We start from the raw sequence: 12,913 nt of genomic DNA on the forward strand, positions 1-12,913 counted from the left end.
CAACTGCTCACAACAGCAAAGCAAATCCTCCCAACACCCAACCCAAACCTGCCCTGCTGCAGCTTCAGGCCACTTCCTCCTGTCCTGCAGGCAGCTCAAAGCTCTGATGTTGCCTCTTTGCATCACAGAATGGTGAGGGGCTGGAAGGGACCTCTGAAGATCCTCCAGTCCATGCTCCCTCCCTGGAGTTGCTCAAGGCCAGGCTGGATGAGGCTCTGAGCAGCCTGGGCTGGTGGGAGCTGTCCCTGCCCCTGGCAGGGGGTTGGAGCTGGCTGAGCTCTAAGGTCCCTTCCAACCCAACCCATTCCAGGACTCTGTGAACCTCAGCTGACAAAAATGTTCCTCGACCTCATCTCCACCCCTGAGCCTTTGCCAGCTGAGGGCTTCCTCAGAGCAGCTTCCCCGAGCCCCCAGCGCTCAGCCCAGGACCGAAAGCAGCCCTTGAGGGGACGACAGGGTTGGAATCTTGGGGAGGGGGCGACACCTTTGGGTAGGGCCAAATCCCTCATTACAATATCCTGCCCCCCTGGGCCACTCAGCTGCACTGTTCCTGCCCTGACCATAACCCCCAGGAGCTGTGGCAGCCCACGGGGAGCTGTGTTCACCTTTGGCTCATGCTCCATGAGGCAGCTTCACCACTGCTGCTGCATGACCAATGCCCCTGCCCAGATCCCTGAGCTCCTTGGGTGTCACTTGGTGTGAAACAGCTTCCAACCCCCTTCAGAAGGAGGTGGAGGCATTAGCAGTGCTATTAGTAACCCCTGGACAATTGGTTTGTGGAGAGGCATCAAAGGGAGAAGGTCAGAGGCTGAACAAAGGGGCAGCAGAGGGCTGGGATCTGTAATTGGGTTACAAGAGATGCCTCATGGCCCAGATGAGCCTCTCAAAGGTATAAAAGCTCCCTCAGCCCAGGCTCCTTCAGCTGCTCCTCTGTTCCTCTTGCTGTTCCCTTCCTGCTGCTCCAGGGTAAGGCAAATTTTTCTGTTTCTCTTGGGTTTCTTCGTGGAGCCCTGGAATGGGTTGGGTTGGGTTGGGTTGGGTTGGGTTGGGTTGGAAGAGACCTTGAAGATCATCCAAGCTCCAACCCCCTGCCATGGGCAGGGACACCTCCCACCAGCCCAGGCTGCTCAAGGCCTCATCCAGCCTGGCCTTGAACAGCTCCAGGGAGGGGGCAGCCACAGGTTGCTCCTCTGGGCAACCTGTTCCAGGCTCTCCCCATGAAGCTTTGGTAGACTTGGAGGATGCTGCTTCTCAGCTCCAGGCTTTGGCCAGGACAGAGATCAAGTCCTTGCTGCCCACAGCAGCTGTTTGATGAAGGGCAGGAGAGAAACCAGCTTGGCAGAGGCTCAGGCAGAGCCAGACCAGGGAGAGTGGAGAATGAGGACTGAGGACAGTCAGGGGACTCCATGGGAAAGAGACTTCAAAGTTGTTGAGTGGAAGGCTTGGGAGGGTCTTGGTCTGCACATGGTCAGATGGAGGCTTTGAAAGGGCAAATTGTGTCCAGAAAATGCTTTGAGTGGGGGATGGGAGCTCATCTCCCAGCACCTAACCAGGGATGGGAACTCATCTCCCAGCACCTAACCAGGGATGGGAGCTCATCTCCCAGCACCTAACCAGGGATGGGACCTCATCTCCCAGCACCTAACCAGGGATGGGAGCTCATCTCCCAGCACCTAACCAGGGATGGGAGCTCATCTCCCAGCACCTAACCAGGGATGGGAACTCATCTCCTCATCTCCCAGCACCTAACCAGGGATGGGAACTCATCTCCCAGCACCTAACCAGGGATGGGAACTCATCTCCCAGCACCTAACCAGGGATGGGAGCTCATCTCCCAGCACCTAACCAGGGATGGGAGCTCATCTCCTAGCACCTAACCAGGGATGGGAACTCATCTCCCAGCACCTAATCAGGGATGGGAGCTCATCTCCCAGCACCTAACCAGGGATGGGAGCTCATCTCCCAGCACCTAACCAGGGATGGGACCTCATCTCCCAGCACCTAACCAGGGATGGGAACTCACCCATCTCCCAGCACCTAACCATCACTGAAGCTACTTTCTTATCCCTGAGGAGCTGGGGATGGGGAAGAGCAGAGGGAACCCAGAGCAGATCCCAGTGCAGGGTTGCTCAGGTACCAGCCTCAAGGTCTCTCTCTCTCTTCCCTACAGCTCTGCCACCACCCCACAAGATGTGCTCCCGGGGGTCCTGCCACGAATATGAGTCCACCTGCAACGAGTCAGGACCCTCCTGCCACGAGTCAGGACCCTCCTGCCACGAGTCAGGACCCTCCTGCCACGACTCAGGACCTTCCTGCCACGACTCAGGACCCTCCTTCCACTACAGCTCCCAGAGGCAGCCTGTGCAGAAGTACAGCTACATGACCCCCTGCTCTCCCCTGATGCAGCCCTACTGCTCCCCTCTGCAGCGCTACTGCCCCCCTGTGCAGTCCTTCTTGTCCCCCAAGCAGTCCTACTGCTCCCCCAAGCAGTCCTACTTCTCCTCCATGCAATCCTACTGCTCCCCCATGCAGTCCTACTTCTCCCCCATGCAGTCCTACTGCTCCCCCATGCAGTCCTACTGCTCCCCCAAGCAGTCCTACTTGCCCCCCGGGCAGCCCTGCTCCCCTGTGCAGCCCTGCTCCCCCGTGCAGCCCTGCTCCCCCGTGCAGCCCTGCCCCCCCGTGCAGCCCTACTGCCCCCCCCCTGCAGCCCTGCTCCCCTGTGCAGTCCTACTGCCCCCCCCTGCAGCCCTGCTACCCCCCCAAGCAGCGTCTCTGCCCCCCCGTGCAGCGCCTCAGCCCCCAGTGTGCCCCAAAGCTGTCCACAACCTGCCCCAAGTACTAGGAGCAGGACTGGGACCCCCCCCCAGCTCCTCCCTCCCTCGGCTGCTCTCTCCCTGCCTAAAGCCTGACCCTGCCTAAAGCCTGACCCTGCCTAAAGCTTCCCTTCCCCTGGTGTTGGTCTGCCCGAAGCCTTCTGAGTCGCTCTCCTGCGGGATGAGCTTCCCTCCAAACCCCAACCTGACCTGGTTTGGTGCCTGTAGCCAGCAGGACCCAGCCCCTGCTCTCCTCCAAAGGGCTGGAGGAGGTTTGTGCTGGGCTGTGGCTTCCCTGCCATGTGTCACACCCCCTCCCCACCCCCCGCAGCACGCAGAGGAGACAATAAAACTTCACTCCCCGGACCAGAAGTTGTTGCTGCTCTGTTTATTGTGTGGCCTCTCTGCTCAGGAGCTGGCTGTGCCTGGGGCCTCGCAGTCCCCTGGGATGCTGCAAGGGATGTGGTCTACCTGGGCTTCAGCAAGGCCTTGGACACCATCCCCCACAGCAAACTGCTGGCCAAGCTGTCAGCCCCTGGCTGGGGCAGCAGCTCTCTGAGCTGGGTTAGGAACTGGCTGGAGGCTGAGCCCAGAGAGGGGAGGGGAATGGTGCCACAGACAGCTGGCAGCCAGGCACCAGTGGCGTCCCCCAGGGATCAGTGCTGGGCCCCAGCCTCTTTAACATCTTCACTGAGGATCTGGAGGAGGGGATGGAGTCAGTCAGCAGCACATTTGCAGCTGACACCAAGCTGGGAGCAGAGGTTGGGCAGTTAGAGGGCAGAAGGGCTCTGCAGAGGGACCTTGCCAGGCTGGGCAGAGCCCAACAGGATGGCATTCAACAAGTCCAAGTGCCAGGGGCTGCACTTTGGCCACGGCAACCCCAGGCAGAGCTACAGGCTGGGGGCAGAGTGGCTGAGAGCTGCCAAACAGAGAGGGACCTGGGGGTGCTGATTGACAGCTGCCTGAACATGAGCCAGCAGTGTGCCCAGGTGGCCAAGAGGGCCAAGGGCATCCTGGCCTGCATTAGGAAGAGTGTGGCCAGCAGGAGCAGGGAGGTCAATGTGCCCCTGGACTCTGCATTGGTTAGGCCACACCTTGAGTCCTGTGTCCAGTTCTGGGCCCCTCAGGTTAGGAAAGACATTGAGAGACTTGAAGGTGTCCAGGGAAGGGCAACAAGGCTGGGGAGGGGTCTGGGGCACAGCCCTGGGAGGAGAGGCTGAGGCAGCTGGGGCTGCTTAGCCTGGAGAAGAGGAGACTCAGGGGAGACCTTCTTGCTCTCTACAACTCCCTGAAGGGAGGTTGTAAACAGGCAGAGGTTGGTCTCTTCTCCCAGGCAGCCAGCACCAGAACAAGAGGACACAGTCTCAGGCTGCGCCAGGGGAGGCTTAGGCTGGAGGTTAGGAAGAAGTTCTACACAGAGAGAGAGATTGCCCATGGGAATGGGCTGCCTGGGGAGGTGGTGGAGTCACCATCACTGGGGGTGTTCAGGAGGAGACTTGATGGGGTGCTTGGTGCCATGGGTTAGTTGTTTAGGTGGTGTTGGATTGGTTGATGGGTTGGACTTGATGATCTTGAAGGTCTCTTCCAACCTGGTCTCTTCTCTTCCTCTTCTCTTCCTCTTCTCTTCTCTTCTCTTCTCTTCTCTTCTCTTCTCTTCTCTTCTCTTCTCTTCTCTTCTCTTCTCTTCTACTCTATTCTACTCTACTCTATTCTATTCTATTCTACTCTACTCTACTCTACTCTACTCTACTCTACTCTACTCTATTCCTCTCTGGAGAGTCCCTCTGCCTGGATGTGCTCCTGTGTGACCTGCTCTAGGTGCTCCTGCTCTGGCAGGGGGGTTGGACTGGATGAGCTTCCAAGGTCCCTTCCAGCCCCTGTGATGCTCTGATGGTGTGGCAGCAAACAGCATGGCAGCTTTTAGAGGTGTTCCTGCACTTTGCCACCAGCTTACAGCATCTTCTTCACAGGATCACAGGGGTTGGAAGGGGCCTCCAAAGATCACCAAGTTTGACTCCCCCTGCCAGAGCAGGGCCATAGAATCTAGCACAGTTTTAAGAACACCCTCAAAGGTTTTGGGGAAGGGATGGGTTAACCATTCCAGGTTCCAGGACTACATTTTATTCCATGCTCAGAGAGTTACAAAGACCCCTGAGAGGACCCAGTGCCTAAAGGGGCAGCCAATACCTTCACACAAATACATAGTCCTGGTGGAAAGATGTGCACTGACAGAGACAGATGCTTGCTGCTCCTGTGGCAGATAAATGAATCCAAGGACTAAACCCAGGGAGCTCCTCTGCACCCTCCTTAGGCTGAGACTCTCTTCCTCAGCCCCCAGCAGCAGCTCACTTTTTGCTCCTCACCCTGACTCAGAATTCCCAAACTTTTTGGAGGTGTCTCCTAAATGCAAATTGGTGCCTGGAAGGTCTCCCCTAAGCCTCTTTCTTTCACTGAGCTTCAAATCACAGCATGGCTCAGGCTGGAAGTGACCTCAGAGATCATCTCCCCCAACCCTGCTGGGCCCAGGGACACCTCTCAGCTATGCTCAGCAGCTGCCCAAGGCCCTGAACACCCCCAGGCAGGAGGCAGCCACAGCCTCCCTGGGCAGCCTGTGCCAGAGTCTCCCCTCCCTGGTACTGAAGAACTTCTTCCTCAGCTCCAGTCTGACCCTGCTTTCCCTCAGCTCCAAACCACTCCCCCTGAGGCCCCCTCATGCAAAGTCCCTCAGCAACCTTCCTGCAGGATCCCTTCAGGTCCTGGCAGGCAGCTCTAAGGTCGCCCTGGAGCCTTCTCCTCTCCAGGCTGCCTACCCCCAGCTCCCTCAGCCTGTCCCCCCCACCATCAGCTCCTGTTTGCAGAGACTGAAAAGCAGAAGCTGAGCCTCTCTCCCCTTTTTCCACAGCCCAGGTCTCTCCTTTTCTCCCCACTCAGCACCCACCCAGCTGAGGCTCCAGTTCCAGAACAGGATTGCTCAGCTCCCGGCGGCGCTTCGCGGCGTCGGCATCACCCAGGGCTCCTCAGCTGGCTCCAGCTTCAGTCCTTATCTCAGGGGATCTCCTGAAGGATGAGAGGAGCACACCCTGCACGGCAGAGGCTTGACACAGGAGCCTCTCCCAACCTTATCAGCCCAGAAGGACCATTTGGACATCACTGAGAATGAGAATCACTAAGCTGGAGAAGCTCTCTGAGCTCACCCAGTCCAACCTCCAGCCCAACACCACCATGGGCACCAAACCCTGGCCCCAAGTGCCACATCTACACAAGTTCTCAAGCACCCTCAGGGCTGGGGACTCCACCACCTCCCTGGGCAGCCTGGGCCAGCCCCTGACCACTCTTGCAGGGCAGAAATTGTTCCTCATGGCCAACCTGAACCTCCCCTGGCACAATTTCAGACCATTTCCTCTCATCCTCTCTCTTGGGTGAAGAGGACAACACTGAGCTCATTCCAGCTTCCTTTCAGGGAGCTGTAGAGACCCAGGAGGTCTCCCCTCAGCCTCCTCTTCTCCAGCCTCACCTCCCACAGCTGCTCCTCCCCAGCCCTGTTCTCCAGACCCTTCCCCAGCTTCGTTGCCCCTTTTCTGGTCACCTGTAGGCTCCAGCACCTCAGTGTCCTTGGAGTGAGGGCCCCAACCTTGAGTCTGAACAGGGAGTTGATGGAGTCCCCATCCCTGGAGGTGCTCAGAGAAAACTCTTGGCCATGGCACTTTGGGCCCATGGTTTGGTGGCCGTGGTGGTGCTGGGCTGCTGCTTGGACCGGGTGATCTCAGAGAGCTTCTCCAACCAAGATGACTCTGTGAGTAAAAATGAGAGAGGGGAGGCTGAAGCAAGTGGGGAGGTGCAAGCAGGATGCCAAAGGTGACTCCTTCCCAGCACAAATCCTCCCTGCTCAGGATCCCAAATCCCCTGCTTCCGGGAGGGGCGCAAACAGGATCAGTTGGTGACGTAAGGCAGGAGCCCAGCTGATGGCTCCTGGATTCCCACCTGGAATGGACCCAGCTGGGACCAGGGACATCCTCTCAGCGTCATCTCCGGTGTCAAGGCCTTGGCTACCTGTGAGTGGAGTCCCTGTGAGTGGTGGCTGCTAATTACAGCTCAGCAGGAGCCAAAGCATCCGAGGGCCAACGTGAGGCTGCCGTGCGAGGGGCAGCAGAGTCAGCTTGGATTGCAGCTTGATGCAATCCTCGGTTGCCCAACAGCAAATCACTTCCTAACTCCAGGGCTAGGTTCATTTTTCACCTGTGAATGTCTTGGGTGCCTGCAAAATGCCCTTAGAAAGCAGATTGGGCTGTGGAGGAACAGCAAAGCCTCCCCCCACTGCTCCTCCTGTCCTGCCTTGGGCTGGCACAGCCTGGGCAGCCTGCCCAGAGCTCAGCAGCAGGAGGTTTGCTCTGCCCTCCAGCGCTGGGCAAGCTCTGAGAGGATCACAGAGCTGTTGGGGTTGGAGAAGGCCTCCAGGATCACCCAGTCCAACACCAACCCAACCCCACCATGGCCTCAGGTGCCACAGCCACGGGTTTCTTGAACACCTCCAGGGAGGGAACAACCACAGCCCCTTCTGGGCAGCCTGTGCCAGGGTCTCACCATCCTCACTCTAAAGAATTTCTTCCTCACCTCCAGTCCCAACCTCTGCTCTTGCTGCTCACATCCATTGCCCCTCATCCACAGCCTAAAAGGACCACAGTGCCCCTACCAGGGGACCAAAGACCGCAGCAGCCTCTGAGCCATGCCCAGGAGTTGCCCCAGAGGATTCCATTTCCTCTTGGCACTCACCAAAGCCCTGAGCTGTCACCTGCAGAGGGTGGAAGGTCTGCCCCGGGAGTCAGCAGCTTCTGAGCCATCAGGGCCCTGCTGCCACTGATGCAACCCCAGGTGCCCATCGGCAGCTAATTAGGAGCAGGGAGATTAGTGTCAGACCGCAGGAAATGGGCAAGAAACACCTCCCCAAATCCCCGGGAATTAGCTGGGATGGAACTCGGCGTGGCACAGAGGAAGCCAGCAGGGAGCAAACAGCTGGGGAGTGACAGTGGAAATGATGAGGTTGGCGTCGCAGGGAGGTGCCTGACAGCCCAGAGCCCTCCTGCAGCCCTTATAAAAGCTCACTGAGCCCAGGGCTCCTCACTCGCTCTCCTTCACCTCCAGACCTGCTGCCTGCAGCTCCAGAGGGTAAGACAACACTTTGCTGTTTCTGTTGATGCTGAGGGAGGGGAAGCAGCATCCACGAGGGGTTTGTGTGGACCTGCTGGGAGCTGAGAGGTAGCTCAGAGCCTTGGCTCTGCTCTGCTGAGGCTCCACCTGGAGCACTGCCCTCCAGCTCTGGTGGCCCCAGCAGGAGGAGGAGGAGGACACAGAGCTGCTGGAGAGAGGCCAGAGGAAGCCACAAGGATGAGCCAAGGGCTGGAGCAGCTCTGCTGAGGACAGGCTGAGGAAGCTGGGGGTGGGAAGCCTGGAAAGGAGAAGGCTCCAGGGGGACCTCAGATCTGCCTGCCAGTACCTGAAGGGATCCTGCAGGAAGGCTGCAGAGGGACTTTGCATGAGGGGGTCTCAGGGGGAGTGGTTTGGAGCTGAGGGAGAGCAGGCTCAGATTGGAGCTGAGAAAGAAGTTCTTCAGTACCAGGGAGAGGAGACTCCAGGACAGGCTGTCCAGGGAGGCTGTGGCTGCCTCCTGCCTGGGGGTGTTCAGGGCCTTGGGCAGCAGGTCTGGTGGGTGGAGGGTTGAGGATCAGTGGGGAAGGTACAGTGAAGGCAGAGGAAGGGGTCCTCAGGTGACAGCAGCTCCAAGTTGTTTGCCAAGGAGGAAGGTTTGGGGAGTGACTCATGGGGCTCCTGGTGCCACCTTGCAGCTCCACAGCACAGCTGGCGCAGCAAACCCTGCAGACGAGGCAGGTCCAGGGCTGAGCTCGGTCTGGGTTGGGCAGGAAGGGAAGGAGAAGCAGCTGCCTGGGGGATCCCCCAGGGAAAGGGGATCTGAGAGGTGGGTCTGGGGCTGCTCTCACCAGGTGCATCTCTTACCCCTGACAGCTTTGCCACCACTCCAGCAAGATGTGCTCCCGGGGGTCCTGCCACGACTATGAGTCCTCCTGCCACGGATCTCGCTCCTCCTGCCACGAGTCCTACTCCTCCTGCCACAACTCAGGGCCCTCCTGCCACTACAGCATCCAGAGGCAGCCTGTGCAGAAGTACAGCTACGTGACCCCCTGCTACCCCCCTGTGCAGTCCTACTGCCCCCCCGTGCAGCGCTACTGCCCCCCTCTGCAGCCCTGCTGCCCCCCGGTGCAGCGCTACTGCCCCCCGGCCCCCTACTGCCCCCAGTACACCAAGAACATCTGCAAGCTGCCCCCCAAGTGCCCCAAGTACTAGGAGCAGCATCCAGCCCCACAGCTGGGCCCAGCACCTTGCTCCTCACCCACAGCCCTGAGCTCCTCTCCCTGCCAGCTGTGCCACTCTCCAGGTGGCCAGAGGGCATCTGGGCCTGAGGATGAAGCCTGAGCTGGGTCAGCTGTGAGCTGGTTGTCTTCTCTCTGCCAGCACCAAGCCTGCTGCCTGCTGGGGACAGTTCCTTGCTTGCTTTGCTCCTTCCTTCTCCAGCAAGACAATAAAATTCTCCTTCACCTGCAGCTCTGGGTGGTTTCTGGTCTCCAGCACAGTTCTCTGCCTGGGGGCCTCTGTTGGCTCAGAGCCTTGCTTCAATCACTGCTGAAAGCAGCAGGAGTAGGAGGGACAGCAAGGTGGAAACCGAGGGAGATGCCCACAGCACTCAGCAGTGGTGCCAGGGGCTCTGCAGTGCAGGCAGAGGGCAGGAGGAGCACTTTGGGAGGCTTCCTGCTGCAACCCAACCTCTGCAGCCAGCTCAGCAGCTGCAGAGGGAGGCTCAGGGTCACCCCCCGGGGCTCTGACCTCTGTTTTGCTGCAGCTGAGATCCTCAAAAGCTGCTGCTGCTGGGAAACAAAACAGAGTCACAGTCCTGGAGCCTGCCCTGGGACACCCTCAGGGAAGTCACTTCCAGCAGTGTGGAAGCAGAAAAGCTTTCCCCTGCTGATTCAGCCCTGCCAGGGCTGGGAAGTGAGTGGGAAAGGGGCTGGGTGAGCTGGGCACTGCGGGTGCCTGGGGAATGAGCTGCTGGGCAGAGGGCTCTGGAATTAGTGAGCTGTGGGTCACGGGGAAAGTGTCACTCTGCAGGAACTTGCTGCTGCAAGGGAAAGCTGCAGGCAGGCTGCAGAGAGCAATTAATGACTCACTCAGCCATGCTCAGCCTGCTGCCAGTCCTGGGAGCTGCCTCATGCCCAGCAGACCCTTGGCAGTCACTTTTCAAAGCCTTTCCCTCCTGAGTTCATCACCTCCCTGCAGCTGGGCACTGAGCCACTCGGGTTTTTTGGCACAGGAGTGGGTTTGCCTTCAAGCTCTCTCTCTCTCCCTGCTGCCCCAGGCCGCCAACTCTTTATTCTGTGACTAACCACAGACATTTCCTTCCCTTTTTCCCAGCCCCACAAAAGGCACAAAGCCTCTGAGCTGGTCACACTCTTGGCTGCAGGGTCCCAGCAAGATGAGCAAGAGAAATGGCAGCAGTGAAGGGAGAACAAGAACAAAGCTTCTCTGCTTTCCTTTCCATCCCATCCCAGTTTATTCCCTTCCATTCCATCAATTCCATTCCTAGGTTGGTTTGGGTTGGGAGTATCCATGACCTCCCAGGGCAACCTGTTCCAGGGGCTCAGCACCCTCACTGTAAAAGCTTCCTGTGGCTTTAGGCATCCCTCCTAGATCTTCTTGCACAGGAACACATCCAGCTGGGTGTTGAAAGCCACCACAAGCTCCCTGGGCAGCAAAGCACCAAACCTGCACAAGCCACAGAGAAACCTGTCCCATTCTGACCCTTTTCTAACCTTAACTCACTGCTCAGGATGCCCTCCAGGGCTTTTCCCCTCTCTCAGTCTCCTGTCGTTTCTCTGCAGGCTCAGAGATCCCCTCCGAGGTAGCCCTGAGCCTCCTTTATCAGCTCAGCCTCTGCACACCTCTGTCACTAATTAGGTGGCAAGGACTGGCAGTGGCCTGGCTATTAATTAGCAGGAAGATTAGCAGGTCGTTCATCAGCAGGGGGTGCAGCAGAGGTGACAGCGGACAGGGACTGACCTTGGCTGCCGAAGCGCTGAGCCCATGGCGCTGGAACCGCTGCGGGCCAGACCTGGCAGCTTCCTAAAAGCTGGAGTGAGGCAGGCAAAGCCAGCAGCTCCCCGACAAAAAACGGAGTGGAGAGAGGGAGAGAACTCAAGAGAGCCTTGGAGCTGCTGGAGGGAGTCCCATTGTGACCCTTTTCTACCTTAACTCACTGCTCAGGATGCCCTCCAGGGCTTTTCCCCTCTCTCAGTCTCCTGTCGTTTCTCTGCAGGCTCAGAGATCCCCTCCGAGGTAGCCCTGAGCCTCCTTTATCAGCTCAGCCTCTGCACACCTCTGTCACTAATTAGGTGGCAAGGACTGGCAGTGGCCTGGCCATTAATTAGCAGGAAGATTAGCAGGTCGTTCATCAGCAGGGGGTGCAGCAGAGGTGACAGCGGACAGGGACTGACCTTGGCTGCCGAAGCGCTGAGCCCATGGCGCTGGAACCGCTGCGGGCCAGACCTGGCAGCTTCCTAAAAGCTGGAGTGGGGCAGGCAAAGCCAGCAGCTCCCCGACAAAAAAAACGGAGTGGAGAGAGGGAGAGGAGAACTCAAGAGAGCCTTGGAGCTGCTGGAGGGAGTCCAGGGCAGGCTGGGAGGCTGCTGGGGGAGGCCTGGTGCCGCTCTGTGAGGAGCAAAGGCTGCGAGCCTGCAGTGAGCACGAACAGCCTGAACCTTCTTGTGCTGCCCCTCGGCAGGATCCAGTGCACCTCCTGTGCAGCTGGGGGGTGGCCAGGGGGTCCCCAGCGCTCTGCTCCCCCAGCTGCCCAGCCCTGCAGCAGCCTTCCTGGGCTGATCTCAGGGGGAAAGCATCGAGAGCCCCCCGGGGGCTGGGTCTCATGAGCTGCCCCGGGGCAGGATTCATTCATTCATTTATTTTTCCGAGGACGTCCTTCAGTCTGAAAAGATGCTGAGGACACCACGTGGGGGCCTCCAGGCCTCCCCATCAAACAAATATCAACATCATTAATGAATAATTGCAACAGGATCATTAGCAGCAGCGCTAATGACTGCCGAGGGCTGACTGCAGCCTGCGCGTGGAAGCTCTTCCAGGAACAACATCCGTAGGAGGCTCTGCCGTTGCTGGAGGGCACCTCTGGGATGGGAAGGCATCAAAAGCATGGGGCAGGAATTCTGCAGATCAAATGACACCAGGATGGGGAGGGGGAGGCGAGGAGGGGGGGAAATTCCAAAAGGCTTTTGTGTTCCAAAAGGAACTGCAAAAAAACTTGGGCTCGGGTTTGACCCAAAGCCTGTCCCAGATTTCCATCATGGATCTGCAGAGGCCTTGGTGCCTAAAATTCCTTGCTGGGCACTGCTCAGATCCCCTCTGGGGCTGCTCTCCTCCAAGCTCTCAGCCCCAGGGGTCTCAGCCTTTGCTCCAGGCCCCTCAGCAGCTTCCCAGCCCTCTGCCCCCTTCACAGCATCTTCAGCAGGAGCCTGGGGGGGGGCTCAGCTAAAACCTTCTTGCTCTTTGCAGTCTCTAGAACCTGAAGCAGGCAGAAAGGCTGAAGCTGGACAGCTGCCTGCTGAAGGCAGGAGACAGCTTGAAAGTGAGAGAAAAGAGACACAGGATGGAAAGAGCTCTTTGAAAGCAGGAGTTCTGCTCTGCCTCCACCAAACCTGCCTGAAACTGGCCAGGAAGGCAAAGTGCTGCTCAAAAGAATCAAGAGCAGAGAACATACAGCAAGGGGCAAAGCTGCACAGGGTGGTGAGGGGGACACAGAGAGCAGGGACCACGGCAGTGGAGCTGAACCATCTCCAGAGCTCTTCATTTCTGGAGGTAACCAATCCTGGAGAGAACTCTGAGTACAGGAGCAAGAGGCAGCTTAAATCACAGCAGTCCTTAAGGGATGTGATGAGGCAGCAGGGATGGGGGTCTCAGGAATGTTCTGTGCTGTATTTGCCCACCTGGTGACCAGAGACCCCTCCCCAAAGAAAGAACTCAGG

General features: G+C 58.4%; 1 protein-coding gene across 1 annotated transcript; it reads left to right on the plus strand.

Annotated features, from left to right (window-relative positions):
* The first annotated feature begins 7,863 nt into the window (after positions 1–7,863).
* LOC128899246 (putative small proline-rich protein 5) lies at positions 7,864–9,173 on the plus strand. Its single transcript, XM_054177625.1, has 2 exons — positions 7,864–7,979; positions 8,835–9,173. The coding sequence occupies exon 2, from the start codon at positions 8,856–8,858 to the stop codon at positions 9,171–9,173; it is 318 nt and encodes a 105-aa protein (XP_054033600.1). The 5' UTR covers positions 7,864–7,979; positions 8,835–8,855.
* Positions 9,174–12,913: the final 3,740 nt, after the last annotated feature.

The sequence above is a fragment of the Dryobates pubescens genome, chromosome 41 (genome assembly GCF_014839835.1).
Source record: "Dryobates pubescens isolate bDryPub1 chromosome 41, bDryPub1.pri, whole genome shotgun sequence".
In the NCBI taxonomy this organism is placed as follows: Eukaryota; Metazoa; Chordata; class Aves; order Piciformes; family Picidae; genus Dryobates; species Dryobates pubescens.

Bases quoted from the DNA above. Each gene is read 5' to 3' on its own strand.
- LOC128899246 (XM_054177625.1), top strand. From the start codon at position 8,856: ATGTGCTCCCGGGGGTCCTGCCACGACTATGAGTCCTCCTGCCACGGA.